This window comes from Corticium candelabrum, chromosome 6 (genome assembly GCF_963422355.1).
Source record: "Corticium candelabrum chromosome 6, ooCorCand1.1, whole genome shotgun sequence".
Lineage (NCBI taxonomy): Eukaryota > Metazoa > Porifera > Homoscleromorpha > Homosclerophorida > Plakinidae > Corticium > Corticium candelabrum.
Window position 1 is genome coordinate 8,155,219 of NC_085090.1, and position 13,105 is coordinate 8,168,323.

General features: G+C 43.5%; 3 protein-coding genes across 3 annotated transcripts; 2 read left to right on the top strand and 1 right to left on the bottom strand.

The window, feature by feature from the left end:
- Positions 1-4,273: 4,273 nt before the first annotated feature.
- Positions 4,274-6,696, bottom strand: LOC134180947 (GDH/6PGL endoplasmic bifunctional protein-like). Its single transcript, XM_062648129.1, has one exon. It carries the CDS (start codon positions 6,694-6,696, stop codon positions 4,294-4,296), a length of 2,403 nt encoding a protein of 800 aa, XP_062504113.1. The 3' UTR covers positions 4,274-4,293.
- Positions 6,697-6,935: 239 nt separating this feature from the next.
- LOC134180948 (prenylcysteine oxidase 1-like) lies at positions 6,936-8,705 on the top strand. Its single transcript, XM_062648130.1, has one exon. The coding sequence runs from the start codon at positions 6,936-6,938 to the stop codon at positions 8,421-8,423; it is 1,488 nt and encodes a 495-aa protein (XP_062504114.1). The 3' UTR covers positions 8,424-8,705.
- A 2,286-nt stretch (positions 8,706-10,991) lies between these two features.
- Positions 10,992-11,991, top strand: LOC134181389 (uncharacterized). Its single transcript, XM_062648659.1, has one exon. It carries the CDS (start codon positions 11,021-11,023, stop codon positions 11,759-11,761), a length of 741 nt encoding a protein of 246 aa, XP_062504643.1. The 5' UTR covers positions 10,992-11,020; the 3' UTR covers positions 11,762-11,991.
- The last annotated feature ends 1,114 nt before the right edge of the window (positions 11,992-13,105 follow it).

Below are 13,105 nucleotides of genomic sequence, written 5' to 3' on the forward strand. Positions count from 1 at the left end.
TGCTGTTCTATAATGGAACAAAAGCAATGGCAGACATGCATTCCAATCTTGTTGGTTCTCTGACACGTGTTTTTTCCAACAAATCAAGGATCGTCCTGTTCAGTCGTTCTACCAGTCCATCACACTGTGGATGGTAGGGAGTTGCACGGACCCTCTTGATTTCTGGGAGCTTGCAAACCTCCTGAATAATCTTGCTCTCAAAGTTTCGCCATTGATCGCTGTGCAGAATGGCTGGTATTTCAAATCTTTTGAACACCTCATCTACCAGGACTTGAGCTACAGTTGTCGCCTTTTGATCCAGTAAGGCATAGCCTTCAACCCACTTGGTATAATAGTCTGTCACTACTAACAAGTGCTTGTTACCTCTGTTTGTCTGTGCTAGAGGTCCAAAACAGTCCATAGAAATCATCTCCATTGGTCCACCTACTATGATATTTGTCAATGGGGCTTGAGGTTTAACTGCTGGCATCCTCCTTCTTGAGAAAGTTTCACAGCACGTTACCCAATCCTCGGCGTCTGTGGTAAGTCCAGGCCACCAGAATCTGTCTCCAATTTTTGCCAATGTCTTGTCTATTCCCAGGTGACCGCTGTTGTCATAAACTTGGCTCTAAACTTCTGAAACCAGTGTTGTTGGAAGAATCAAAAGCTCTTGTACTTGACCTGCCTCTAATGATCTCAAGCTCCGCTTGCGGTACTACACTCCGTCTTTAAGCATTAATTGGTGCCACACCCTTCCAAACTGTCTCAGTTTTAGATTGCGTCTTCATTGACCAACAAACTGAGGTCTACCTTGAGGCAACTGTTGAAGCACGACAGACAGGACTGGATCATCTGCTTGCAGCTTTATCACATCCTCTTGCGTCCACTGAGGCTGGAAGCCCATTGCTCCAATTTTCTGTTCATGATGGGGACGTCTTGACAGACTGTCGGCATTGGTGTGTTGTTTACCAGCTCTATACATCCATAGAACTAGTCTGCCAGTTGGCTCTTTGATCATCTTCAACCAAGAAAGTGGGCAGTGATCAGTTATGACTTCAAACTTGTGACCGTACAAGTATGGCCTAAAGACTCGTACTGCCCATACGATCGCCAAAGAATTTTTTCTCCACAGTGGCACAATTTTTCCCTGCCTTGTGCAGTGCCCAACTAGCATATGCCACTGCTCTCTCCTGCCCATCCACCATTTGAGATAAGACAGCACCAAGACCACTTGCACTAGCATCTGTAGCCAGCAGAAATGGCTGCTCAAAGTTGGGATACACCAGAACCGGTGCTGATATTAGTTGCTGCTTAAGAGTCTCAAACACAGACTGGCATGCTGGTATCCACTTGAAGTCCACTCCTTTCTGCTGCATAGCAAACAGTGGTACTGCAGTAGAAGAAAATCATTTGATGAATCGTCGGTAATATTCTGCCAACCCAAGGAAACATCTCAGCTCTTGCAAACTTTCAGGGCGAGGAAATTCTTTGATTGCACTGATCTTATCAGGATCTGGCTGTAGGCCCTCAGAAGACAGCACATGGCCTAGGTATTTGACAGACTCCTGTGCGAACATGCACTTAGTTGGTTGCAAATTTAATCCTGCTGCTTTCAACTTGTTGAATACAGTTTTCAGTCGGCTCAAATGGTCTTCAAATGTTGCAAAGAAGACTATAATGTCATCCAGGTAGATAAGACATTGCTCCAATGTCAACCCTGCTAACACTGCCTCCATCATCCGCTGAAACGTACTCGGTGCATTCGTGAGTCCAAACGGCATCACATTGAACTCATACAAGCCATGAGATGTAGTGAAGGCTTTTTTGGTTTATCAGCTGGTTCAACTTCCACTTGCCAATATCCCGATGCAAGGTATAACGTAGAGAAGTACCACGCTCCACTTAATGAATCAAGTGTCTTATCGATCCTTGGCAGGGGGTAACTATCTTTCGTTGTCAGGGCATTCAAATTCTGATAATCTACGCAGAATCTGAATTGTCCAGACTTCTTCTTGACTAAGACTACCGGAGACGACCAGGGACTAGTGGATGGACTCATCATCTTGTTCTCCGGCATGTCTTGTATCTGAACAGTCACAACTTTCTTGAGACTCTGGGGTAGTCTTCTTGGGTGCTGCCTGACTGGCGCATTTCCTCCAGTAGAAATATGATGCTGCACTAAGTCAGTCCGTACAATGTCGCTTGGTGTTGTTGCAAACAGCTTGGTCTTCTCAATCAGTAATGCCAGCAGTTCACGTTTCTGTGCTGCTATTCAATGACTGACTGATCTGGAATTGTTGAAACAACTTCCGCTTCTTGCCCATGTCCCGCTTTGTCTGTGGGGAATTCCAGGAATTAATTGCCTAATTTTCAATGGTTCCGACCACACTACCTGTGTCCAAAGCCTCCAGTTTTCCCAATACCACACCTTTCTGGAGATGTACCACACCACCGGGTGCCATCAGTTGTACTGGTACCGCATCTTCGTCTGTGGTCAGAAGAGAACGTGCTATCATCACACCTGATGCAGTCATCAGTGCATTAGTGGGCTCCAACAGTCTTGGCATGCCTTTCCCACTATCGGTATTGCCATTTACCACATGCGCGTTGACAATGATTCTATTCATTGTGGGGATTTCCACGTTATCAGTCAAAATAAAAAACACTGACCATCTGCTTCTCCTGAGGTAAGCAGTTCCACTGTTAAAGTTCCTGACAATTCTAACCGCTTCCTCTTTAGGTCTAAGGTAACGTGGAGTTTGAGCAGGAAGTCCACTCCCAGAATTGGACCAGTAGCAATGTCGGCTACAAGAAACTAATGTGTTGTTGTCCATTCTCCTATAGTGGCTGGTAGCTCAACTTTGCCACATATGCTAATAGCATTCCCATCCACACCTTTCAACGTCAAAGCACTGTCAATGTGGTTAATTGCCACGTCCGTGTTTTGGCCAAGCGATTTGCAAACTAGAGACGCAGATGCCCGGTACCCACCATACATTGCACCATCTGTCTACCCACTGACGCTTGCACCAATAACGAGTACGATTCCGCACGATTGCTGGTACCCAAAACCCCAAGTGTTTTGTTTGCTGCGGTACCTTGTCTCACCAACACCGGACAATCTCGTTTCCAGTGACCATGCTCACCACAATGAAAACATGTGCCACGCTGCTTGCGAGCCGATCTGGGCCTGGCTAAAGATTCATCTTTAGAAGAATTCCTCTTCACCTGTCCCTCTATCTGATCAGTCGTTGACGTGCTTGCGGCAGCGACGGTACAATGACTCTTCGCACGGTGTCGGTCCTCCTTCCGTTGTTGCAGAAGCATTAGTTCCCTTGCCTTGCTCACCGTCTCATTTAAACCAGCTGGAGAGAGCAGATAGAGTTGATCTCCAATAGACTCTGGCAGTCCAGCAATGAAGCGATCGATCAACTGCTGCTGACGCAACTCCCGTGCTAGACCTGGCTGTGCTCTATCCAACAGTCGCTCCAAATCGCGAAGAAACACGTCCAGATTTTCTCCCGGCTGCAGTATGCGACTGGTCAATTGACGAGTAGCTAAGCGGCGCCGTTCCTCCGTTCTAGGCTCGAATGCTGCAGTCAGCGCGGCAACCAGATGGGCGTATGTGTCCGTCTAGTCATCCTCAAGGCGCTCGTATACAGCAAATGCCCTACCGCGCAGCAACGTCGGGAGACAAAGTAGTTTGTCATCAGCTGCCCAACGGTTGGTCTCTGCACACAAGTTAAACCGACGGAGCCAGGTTTCTACATCGCCAAAACCAAATGGCTTTGGTAAACACAGTTGACGATACCCTGCTGCAGGAGAATAGGTTGCTGCTGTACCTGCTCCTGGTTTTGAGCCATGACGCACTTCTGACACCAGAATGTAACAAGACCGAGCTGGTAGGTGACTACAGTTTATTGAGCAAGAAGCAACTACTAACCAACGCAACACCGCAACCGATACTCAAAGCAGAGTGTCCACTATATACTGTCCAATGCGGAAGTAGGCGTGTCTACGGCATAATTAACTTATCTACTGCATGTGCATGCTAAGCAACACGCTACACTAATGTTGCTAACAACACAAGCTAACAACACAAAAACGCCAGAGACACATACGGGAACCGGGCAGGATGACGGGAGAGGGTCTGTGTCAGTACTGTGCGAGGCTACAGCTGTGCGACAGCTGACATGATAGTTTAGCTATTAACGCCTTAACAAGTATGCATGGAATTTATTGTAGAGGAATTTAGCCACAAATATTGGGTTTCAATTATTTGACATAATACAGAAATTATTCCTAAATTTAGCATCATGTTTTGCTGTTTCCAAGATTTGACTTCCATAGATCAGTGTCAATGTACCATACCATCTGTCTGACAATCTTTGCTACTCTGATGATTGGATACTTCTTTCCATCCACTCCTTCGTGTCGTAATTCATTTAGCAAATTTTGTTTATGTTGCCCATGAAAAAGCACAGCTATTTCCTTTGCTTTCTGTATAGCTCTGTATGTCAGCGATATCCTATGATAGTCATCTAACGATGAATCAAGCCCTCTCACTGTCTTTATGACTAACTTCTCTGCCTCGTCCAGCGACTCTATGTTAGGAAATAGAGATGCTGTATGACCATCACGGCCCACACCCAATACAACAAAATCAATACTTGCATCAACAATGTGCGTTTGAATTTCCTTCTCATATGCCTGACATGCATCCTCACATTCCAACACATTGACTGGAACAGGATGGATGTTAACGTATGGAACCTTTACATAGTTTAAGAGACGATCAACCATTGATTTGAAATTAGAAGAGGAATGGTTGAATGGCACACATCGTTCATCAGTCAAAAATAAGTGAGTCTGTTGCCATGGAAATGAACTTGAGTAAAATGAAAGTTTGTCGAAAAGAGGAAGAACGCTTGAGCCACCAGGCAAAGCTAAGTGGAATTCCCCTGACTTGCTGATTGCTCTCTCGGCAGCATCTTGAATATCTTGAACTAGCTTTGTAATAATAGAGTCCATAGACCCAACAATTACAGAGTGACCAAGAAGAGACTCCAAACCATAGCCACTTGCCAGTGCTACTCTGTGGCTGCTAATACCCGCATTATAGACATTCATAAAATCCTTATCGTCCATAATTCTTTCTTCATGTCTAACAAGCTTGTTACCCACGATTCTAAAATCGAGACGATGCGCAGTATCTGCTGAGTACTTGACAAGACGCAAAGAATTTGTATTGACTGACTGTAACAAAGAAGTCCATACACGCCATTGACTCAATAATCGACTTGTAGGCACTCCAATATCCAATTTATTGTCATAAACTCCATGTAGTATCGTAGAGTATGCACCATGTTGTTTCACAGGTACAAGAACGTGATACTTCACTGACATGTTTGTCATTTCTAGCTGCCATCCATTAGGAACCGTCGGCTCTGGAAAGTTTCGAGAAACAAGAATAGCCGGTGTCTTCATGTCTCCACCTTGAATATGAAAAATTATTTCAGGCTCATACTCATTATCTGCCTTCCCTAACGATGAGATTTGAAATTGAAAATCTCGAAATCGAACTTTGATGTACGCTGTTCTGTGTGGTAACTGTTTCCCTGAGACAACAACAAATGGTACTCCATCCCACCGACTACTCAGTATTGATATCAAAACAGCAGCAAACGTAGGAGTCGATGAGTGTTTTAATTCATCTTTCGTGTCATCACGTACATGCTCCTCATACGTCTCATACTGTCCAATAATAATGCAACCCTCAGTTGTTGGTGGGTGAATATATCCTAGAAAGTCATTCTTTAACTGGGCAATTTTACTAGCATTCTGTGATAAATCCATAGCAGCTAACACAACTGCTTCAGTCAAATGATTCTGCAGCATGTCTCGAATAACACCATACTGATCATAAAACCGCGTCCGTCCACGACAATCGACCGTCTCAGCAGACACAACGTCCACACGATCTACCCAATGCTTGTTCCAATATGGCTCCAGCCACTGACGATTTAAATTCCTAAACTCAAGTATAGAATTCATAGTCGATTTACCCAAATAATGATCAACTATATAAATCTCATTGTTAGACAGTTGAGCTCCGATGCTGTCCACAAGTCGTTCTGCTGAATGCAGGTCTCGACCGAATGGTTTTTCATACACAACCCTCAACCATGCATTCGTGTGTGGCCTACAGTGGCGATTAATTAGTGTTGAAATGTGTCCATATACAGTCGAAGGCACAGCTAAATAAAACAATCGCCCCGTCTCATTGGTCGATAAATCGAGCATCCCACACAGCTGCTCATAATCTCCGTCCTCAGTCAGTTGATGATACTTGCACAATGTCATAAATTCAGCTCTTAATTTATCACAATTGCAGCCACTCGTGCCACAGTTGTCATCCCTACATTTCATCTCACTCCTCAGTATATTCTCTAGATGGGTTGAACCGGTCACGTGACTCTCCCGGGCACCTCCGTAGATGCTGAAAGTGTGACCAGCTACGCTTACGCTTCTGTAGAGATCGAATATCGCTTGCCACAAGTATTTCTGTGCCAGATCGCCGGTAGCGCCGACGAGAATGATGCTCGTGTGGTTGAGTGGAGAAAATGTAAAGTCATCAGACAACGAAACTTGTGCAATAAACGTTATTAAAGCAGCAAGCAACACGAAAAGGTTAGAGAAACGTAGCAAACAAGCCATCATGATCATTCGGCGCTACTCTAAGTCCTCGGAATCCAGATTAGAATATCCTCGGAGCCCAGTAACATGCGCGCACATGTGACAAATTATGCACAACATCTCACCCTTTTACACTGTACAGTACACGTACAGATGTTGCAGTAATTATTTTAATTAATATAATTTTAAAATATTAATTCTTTTATTTTTTAGGGTAAAGGCAGTAGACCTTAGTTGATATCAACAATATTTATGCTAAAATGCAATTTGTTTCCTTCGCGTTTCTCTCCGTTGTCTGGAAGCTATCATACGCCACTACTCCCACACCGCCATCGTCTACAACTCAACGAATTGCTGTAGTAGGAGCGGGCATTGGAGGCTCAGCTTTTGTTCACTTTCTGCAGGAGGCTGCAGGCACTAGCAACTACCAGATCGATGTGTATGAAAAGGAAAGCATTCCGTGCGGTCGTGTGACAACCATCAAAACAGCAGGCAGTGTATTTGAGGCAGGAGGCTCTATCATTCATCCTCGAAATCAATACATGAAGAACTTCACTGATTTATTAGGATTACAGAGGTCGGATGCTGATCCAACTAATGGAAGGTTTGGTTTGTTTAACGGAGAGGAGTTCATCATTCTTGAGACAGGACCCTCGATTCTTGACTATATTAAGCTATTTTGGAGATATGGATTTCAGGTTGTAAAAATCAATTGGCTGGTTGACGATACGTTAAATCAGTTTGACAATATTTACAAGCTGCAGGAGCAGAAGAGGGCGTTTACATCTGTTCCAGATATGTTGACTGCAATGGGAGGACGAGAGATGGCTCGTTTGGCGCAGATATCCATCGCTGATTATTTGTTAGAGAAAGGGTATACGGCTCAGTTTATTAACGAATTAGTAGTGGGAGGCATGAGAGTGAATTATGGGCAGAACACTACGATGGGAGCATTTGCCGGGATGGTGTCGCTTGCAGGCATGGAGTCTGGACTGTGGCAAGTTGTAGGCGGAAATAATCAGGTGTGTGAACGGTTGTTGTCTCGGTCGGGTGTCGGTGTGATGTATAATACAACGGTTACTCATATTGACAAGAGATCGTCTCCATCGGGTAAAACTGTTTATTCTCTTTCACTCAATGTCACAGGATCATCCAATATTGTGAAAAAAGATTATGACGTTGTTATTCTTGCTGCACCGTTAGAGAAAGCTGACATTCAGTTTACTGGATTTCCTGTCAATCCTAGCGCTAACGGCGTCTTTGAGCGAACCGTAGCTACCTTTGTTTCTGGGTCTTTGAATTTGTCTCATTTTCACTATACAAACAGTCCTGCAGATTTTCCCTCACTAGTGATGACAACAGAGACACCAAATGTTACTTTTAATTGTATTGGGCAGCAAGCAACAGTCGATCAGAAGCTACCGAGTATGGAAACATACAAAGTTTTTTCTAGAAAGCTAATGACAGAGCAGGAAATTAATACGTTGTTTTCTGATGTCAAAACAGTGGCTGTAAAAGATTGGCTGGCTTACCCACATTACAACCCACCGCCTGATTTCTTACCATTTTTGTTGGATGATCACTTGTTTTATCTCAATACAATTGAGTGGGCAGCCAGTGCAATGGAAATGTCGTGTATATCAGCAAAGAATGTCGCTCTCATCACAGCAGCATCACTCAACAGAGTCAATCCGTTTGCTGCACCACCAACTGCACCAACAGAACATCCAGAGAGAGATGAGTTGTAGAGACTATGTTTACACATTGAGTTGAGATTTGATTTGTCAATCTGTACACAAATTGGTGATTTGTTGGTAAAGCAAACATGTATAACAATGCTAGAGTTATGTTTCTTTATGTTATGTATGCTTTAGTCTTATTAGCATGACATGTCAGACTTTAGATTTGTGGTGTCCTGATTTTGGCTCAAAGACGAGTTACTGGATCAGAGAGAGAGATACTGATGTAGTCAATTTTGGCGATTGTTAGCCATTTGGGTCACAGCAAGAAATATCCAGCTAACAGATTAGTTTACAATGACAAACTCTATATCAATGGTTTATCCGCCCCGCGTACACTGAAGGTCTTAGACTAAAAAATCACAGTACGTACACAGTAGCTGCCTAGGCCAGTCAGAAAGTATTTACTTGCTAAAGCTCTCAAAGTTTTGTTCAACTGATTTAAAGTTTGTTGCAATTTTATTGAATAAAAAGCTGTAAACTTAATTTATATTTAAATTATTTAAATTTTGTTATCAATTTAACAAAATTTGTGCATTATTTATAGTTTGCTCTATATGTCTAAACTTGTAATTAACTGTGTCTAATTTTAAAACGTTGCTTCGTGTTGATCAAAGTCATGAAGCAGTTCTCTGCTGTCACTTCTTACGTAGTGCATTTCAATCTCATCTATTTCATTAGCAAGCCTTTCTAGACATGCACGAATATTTGATACCAGAATTACATGAATAGATTAGTTTACTTACGCTATAAAATAATGTCGTCTTTTCCGTCTTCTGGAGGCACACACTCCTAACAGAAGTACACACATCAACAGTACTACTGCTGCACAAGCTGAAACGATGCCAGCAATTAATTGTGTACCTAGACCAGCATTAGGGCCCACAAACGGTAGGACCGTTTGAGTAATAAGAGCACGAGTGCTAGCAACAGCAGTTGTTCTACTACTGTTTGAATAATATGTTCTTAGAGTCGTTCCTGTCGTTTGCTGCGAACTCACAGACGCTCTACAGCTTGCACTAGTTAGAACAAATATTGTGCTGGACCGAGAAGAAAACACCAGAGTAGTGGCCTGGGTAGATAGCTTGGAGCCTTTACTAGTTGGAACAACAGTTGTAGATGCTGTAGAAGTCTGAACCGCTCTGGAATGAGAAGAATACAATCTAAAGTAGTGGTTTGGGTAGAAGGTCTTGAGCTTTTATTAGTTGGACCAACACTTGTAGCAGAGGCGTCGCTCAATAGGGGCCTGGGTGGGCCATGGCCCCCCCAATATTAGTAGGCGTGGCCGTCTAGACAATTGACAATAGACCATAATCCTAGCGCTGGTCCCCCCCCCAATTTTGGACGTCCAGCGACGCCTCTGCTTGTAGATACTCTATAAGACTGAACTGTGCTTGAATTAGAAGAATACATTACAGTAGTTGTCTAGATAGATGGATTGGAGCGTTTACTAGTTAGACCAACAGTTGTAGATGCTAAAAAAAGTCTGAACCGTGCTGGAATGAAAAGAATACAAAGGAGCAGTTATCTGGGTAGAAGGTAGCTTTCTACTCTTGTGTGCATGTGTAGTTGTACTTGTGGACGTTGGCAAAGCCGTAGAATTGCAAGATCGATTTGTCCTGGAGTCTGCACAAATACAACTTGCTCTAGCTATTTACCATTGAAGATTGTAATGTAACAAAAGATGCTGACTTGCTGAGCACTTGCTGAAGTCGACACATTTACTAAGACACGAGTCGTATAGCAACGGTTTCGGACACTCGCAGTCGTTACCACAAGATTTGTTGCATCTTCCAAGTAAAGGATCATGACAAGTGTACGACCGACCTCACATGACGTCTAGGACGACCTCATGGTAGCACTCTGCTGTGCGCAAGGTGTGATCTTACATGTTGAGCTTGTCCAGTTGCCTCTAATTAGTCATACTATCTGTGTGAACTCTAACGTGTCATCAGTGTCAAAATTACACCGGTAGTATGTACTTCTATTTACTGAGGTCGGTCCTAGACGTCATGAGGTCGGTCGCTAATTAGCGCAAACCCGAGTTTTCTAACCCTAGTGTGAACACGGTTATTGTCTCACAACATATACGTAGCTAATCTAATTAGTATACTATACCACATGCCTAATCTAAATATTGAAACCACACACTAACGTTGCTTGTTTAGTGATCTGCGTGGGTTGCTAACGGAAACGAGGGCATCTGGTTGACGACATTACGAGTGTTTTTGACTTTGTGTGTGTCACTCTAGCGGTTGCGTCTGTTACTTCAGAAGCAAACAATGGATTCGATTGTTTGTAAAAGCGTGGGTTTGAATCTAATTGAAACGAAGTGACCGCATGCTTATCAATATACAGTCATTGTGTAGGTGTTTTCCAGCAATTTCGTTCTATTCGAGACCACGTACAATGGATTCTACTGTTTCGCAAACCGCAGCAGCTGTCGGAACAACTTGTTTGCGAAATTTTGTGTGACTAGAATTATAATTAATCGGTACGTCTCTGGTGCAGCACACGCGTATATATACTCTCGCATTGGAAGCAAAGTTTAGTTTAGTGCTGACCTGCAACTGCAACTCGATCGACCGGTGGCATCTCTCATTTCTATGGCTACTTTCTCTTGTTTATCGTTGACTGTCACCTGGACTGTCTTTGCTTTACTGTGCAATCTTTGTGTGAATGGGAACAACGTATGCGGCGAAGCAGCTCGGTCACAACACAGCAGAGGCACCATCTACGATGCCTACCTGAATCCTGCCGCTATCATCAACAACGCAAATTTTGGGGAATCGTACAGTCTGAATTCACGTGGAGAACTCGTATTCCAAAATGGGGCACATACTAGAGCTCGTCTCTTTCGTATTCCGTTATCTCGACCAAACAGACTGAGCGGCAGTGAGACTCTACTAGTCGACGTCACCTACTCAAACAGAAATCCTATCTCACCAAACGCTGACATGGATACCACGGTCATGCTGACTGATGGCGTTTCTGCCGTAGGATTTCTAACTGTAGATAAGGACAATTTTGCCACTCAGGCTCCTTTACAGTCATGCGAAGGAACGAGTGGAAAGACAGTGATAAGATCTTGCCGTAGTGAAAGTCTCCGAGTTACATCCGATCCAGCGATTGTCCACTCTGTGCGCTTTCGTTTGCCATCGGGACAGCCAGTTTCGGGCAGCATCAGCGGGTCGTACGACAGAGGAGTTTCCGTTTATCGCAACTATACTGATCCACTCCATTTTGAACGTGGACTCTACCTAGAAATCTACCGAGATGACGTCAACGAGCAATTCATATTTTCCTACTTTCGAATTCAAGTACAGGTTGAGAGTCTCGCCTATTAGAAAAATTTCATAAAATTGTCATGTCTGGAAAAGTGACGAACACTGTTGACACGCAGATTACGTGATTGACTAGCTTAGCTGTTGTTATTTATTGTAATGCTTGTGTACATCATTGCAAAGTGTATGCGAATGTATGCATGCCTGCTTCGTTGAATTTCAGCTTACAATATTTTGGCAACTAAGACTGCATCGCAATTATTGTGTGCTTTGAATTGTCTAACCTTTGACTCAGTGATTTCACACAAAGTGCCCGTTCATTCAAGTCACTCCCACGTTTGCTGGTCATTGCAAGTTTAGGTCAGTGTTCATCAATATCAAGCTAAATGCACGTGATTTTCAAATAATAGATTTCCGAAAAATATTAACAGATATACACGTGTCTCAACTATTGCTATGACGCATCGATCGTTTTTCCACAATCTTGTTCTTTCTATTTGGTGAAAGAAAAATTGGCGACAGACTTTTCATTTTGACGACAAAGACGTGAATTTTAGGCGACAAACGTCTATAGAACTTTGAAGTCGCCAGAAGACTCCTGACTCCAGTATAGTGTAGAGTCGCGGTATACTGAGAACGGCTTGGCCACATCAGCAAAATCCAGTCCTGTATACCTAGAAGTGTATACTGTAGACTTATTGTCGGAAAGGACTTTTAGCGCGCGAGGTATTTATTGACGGACATGTTGCGTGCGCTATTATTTTATCCGTTCAGAAGCCATGCAGTTTCCTGCACGTGTTCTCTACTGAAAGTAAGGTGTTGGCACGTGCATGCGGTACAGCAGCTGAGATAAATTAGTGAATGTGAGAAAGCTTTGGGTACACTTGCCGGTAACTTACAAGACTATCGATTGCAATGGAGTCTACCTTCCATGGCAAGACTATCGATTGCAATGCAGTCTAGCTTCCATGCGTTACAGGAGCAACGCTTGCTCTCGTATGAGTTACGGTCATTGCCAAGACCAAGGTATAACTAAGCCTAGACTAGATCTCTCCTACTAATTTGATGTAACGTATGGTATTTCCTACCAGTTGATCTATGGCATGTACTAGGTGTGTAGCCTACTCGCGTCTTTTTTCAGAAACATTCGTCATCCTTGCGACGAGGCTCAGAGATCTAAAACGAGTTGGAAGGGGTTGCTCTTACTGCACACATGTGCGGAACATTACTACAAGAAAGTACCATGTCAACGTACTGTAGTGTGTAACGGTTGAGTTAAATTACGATAAAAGGATATTTGAAAACTGGTGTGTGTGTGTGTGTGTGTGTGTGTGTGTGTGTGTGTGTGTGTGTGTGTGTGTGTGTGTGTGTGTGCGTGTGCGTCTGTGTGATGACAAGGAGGCAAGT